Raw genomic sequence first — 2,500 nt, 5'->3', positions numbered from 1 at the left:
TCTACTTTATATTAAAGTGGGCAATCACTATGTCTATTACCTGCCACATTAACCAAATACAAAAGAGACAAAACAGATGGTTAAAACATATAATTAAAGTTACATTGGAAAGCAGGTTACAACCGAAAATATACTTTTATCCTTCCAATATCATAAGCATTAACAAGCTGTTAAATGGAGCCGTTTCAAAAAGCCTTTTGTTACATGCTCACCTCTTCTAACTCCTTCAAGATCTGCATCTCTTGTGTGTCAAGTCTACTGAGCAACTGTGTGAGGAACTTCTGTTGACGAAGGATGTTTTGCTGGTTTTTGTTGGATTCTGTGAAAAGAAAAAAAAAAAAGATAGATTATCAGCATCTTACCCCATGACGGCAATGATGATGATATCATCACCCTTAACCCATACAATCCGGATGACATGACCATCAAACCATGAAAAAAATTGGCTTGAGGGGCATGTGAAATGAACATATAATCATGGGAAAATTTGGCTGTGAGCCAGGATAATGTGAACTTGGCTTTGTGAGCATTTCAGCTGAAGGCCTGGGTGACAGGAATGACTCACAAGTGCACAATGCGTGTGGAGGTTGATTAGACTCCTTTGGCTTTTAAGATGGGGCTTTTATATAATTTCCATTGATAAACAAGTGTGGAATGTATCATTTGTTAGCCCTAACTAGAAGAGTGCTGGCTCCAAGGAGGAGGATCCTATTCCTGGCTGCTATAACTGGCAGTACAGGTTGTATCACAGAAAACTGTGTGTATATGTGTGGGGGGAGAAGACTAGCTTGTGATGTTGTGAAGTCTGTGCAAGGAATCTATTATCATCTGGATAAAGCAAATCCAATGATAAATGTAGACAATGGAAAATGCAAAAAAGCTAAAATCACATGCAGAAAAAGAGAAAATAACATTGCAAAGGGCAGGCATTAAGTTTTGTCACCACATGAGTGTTCATGTGCGCATGGCCCACACAGTGTGCAATCATTAGAGTGGCCCATCAAGTAAGCCTAATGCCTGTATTTTGGGCCAAATGATGCCAGTGAAGTATCTGGATTCAATGGGTTAAAAAATACAAACACAATACAAAAGTATGTGAAACAGGAGACAAAGGAGGATTATAAGGAGGCAGAATATGAGGTTTTTGAGGATGGTAGAGGATAATGAGGTTCATGAAGTGAGGGAAGATGAGTTAGTGAAGAAGCATGAAAGAAATAGAGGAAGGAGGAGGAAGAGGAGGAGAAAGAGAGGAAGAAGGAAGAGCTGGAGAGGTAGAAGGAGAGGAAGAGGGAAAAGGGGAAAATGGGGAAGGAGAAGGGGAAGAGGAGGAAGGGGATGGAGGAGAAAATGGAGGAGCAGGAGAGGGAAAATAAAGAACTGAATGAAAAGGTGATGATGAAAATAAGGTAATTCAAATGATTCTAACCTTTCTTGAAAACTACATCATTGAACATCAGCTGCAGTAGCTTGGGTCCACTACGCTTAGCTTCACCAATGGAGTTGATGAGTTTGTTAGCTTTTACTCGTATACGATCTGCAGACAACTGGCTGGCAAACAACACTTCTTTTAACCATTGTACTCCCTTCCTGTATTTTGGCATCTCAACCTGAAAGGAATGTTTATGGTGTATAAATTCTTCTACTCTCTAAATGTGTTTTAATTAAAAACCAAGTTTTTATTGGATTATATTTTTGTGAACATGAACCTACTCAAGTTTTGCATTTCTCTCAACAAAAATTAAGATCTTGTTCTGCATTCATCTAAAATTTACATTTATCACTCCATCAATCTCGGTTGCTTTTACCATGTTCATATAAGGCTGTTTATACCCAGAAGCATTAAAATCAGAAACAGAACAAATCATTTACCATCTTGTGACCAGAAATAATCCACTTTCTAATGATTACAAATTATACTTATGAACCCCCCGAAAAAACTAACACTCAAAATTAGCAAATAATATTCCATGAACTTTCAAGCACCTTCCTTTTACAAACAGTTATGTTTATATGTAATCATCCTAACTAGATAAGTAATGAACTACTGCGTTAATCATTATTACTCACCTTGATAACCACAACAGCATTAGTGCAGTACGGTCCACAAGAGAACTTCCCGCTTGAGAGACCAAGACCAATCTGGCTGTCTCTGTAGATTGTATCTGCAGACAATTCACGGACAACTTCTTCATATGGAATGATGGAGTTGTCACGCTGAATTGGGGATTCAAAGATAAGGTCTAACAGGAGCATGATGTATGGTCGAAGAGTTGCAGGCACAGCTGAGGTGTCGAGAATAGCAATCATCTGGAGAAAAAGTGGTGGTTTGTTACCTATTTTACTTATTCTTCACCTGAAGATTTGAATTAATCTAATAATGAAGAGTGTGTGTGAGACTTCATAAATACTGATCAGTCAAATATCGATAGAAAACAAAAAGGGTTTTCGAGAATGCATTAAAGAAAGGAGAGGGCTAAGAATCAGCATTTGTCTGAGATCA

At 38.2% G+C, this 2,500-nt stretch overlaps 1 protein-coding gene across 2 annotated transcripts in view; it reads right to left on the bottom strand.

The window, feature by feature from the left end:
* Nucleotides 1–2,500, bottom strand: part of LOC113807840 (uncharacterized protein C05D11.1) — a 37,279-nt gene that overhangs the window by 2,528 nt on the left and 32,251 nt on the right. For both annotated transcript variants that reach the window (XM_027359142.2, XM_027359151.2), the window contains exons 13-15: nucleotides 2,068–2,307; nucleotides 1,427–1,607; nucleotides 213–319 (exon numbers count right to left, since the gene is read on the bottom strand). In XM_027359142.2, the coding sequence (XP_027214943.2) occupies nucleotides 213–319; nucleotides 1,427–1,607; nucleotides 2,068–2,307 (528 nt within the window). The remainder of the gene's footprint in view (nucleotides 1–212; nucleotides 320–1,426; nucleotides 1,608–2,067; nucleotides 2,308–2,500) is intronic.

The sequence above is a fragment of the Penaeus vannamei genome, chromosome 10 (assembly GCF_042767895.1).
Source record: "Penaeus vannamei isolate JL-2024 chromosome 10, ASM4276789v1, whole genome shotgun sequence".
Classification (NCBI taxonomy): Eukaryota; Metazoa; Arthropoda; class Malacostraca; order Decapoda; family Penaeidae; genus Penaeus; species Penaeus vannamei.
The sequence above is the reverse complement of the archived record's forward strand: the minus strand, read 5'-3'. Positions and strand labels throughout refer to the sequence as shown.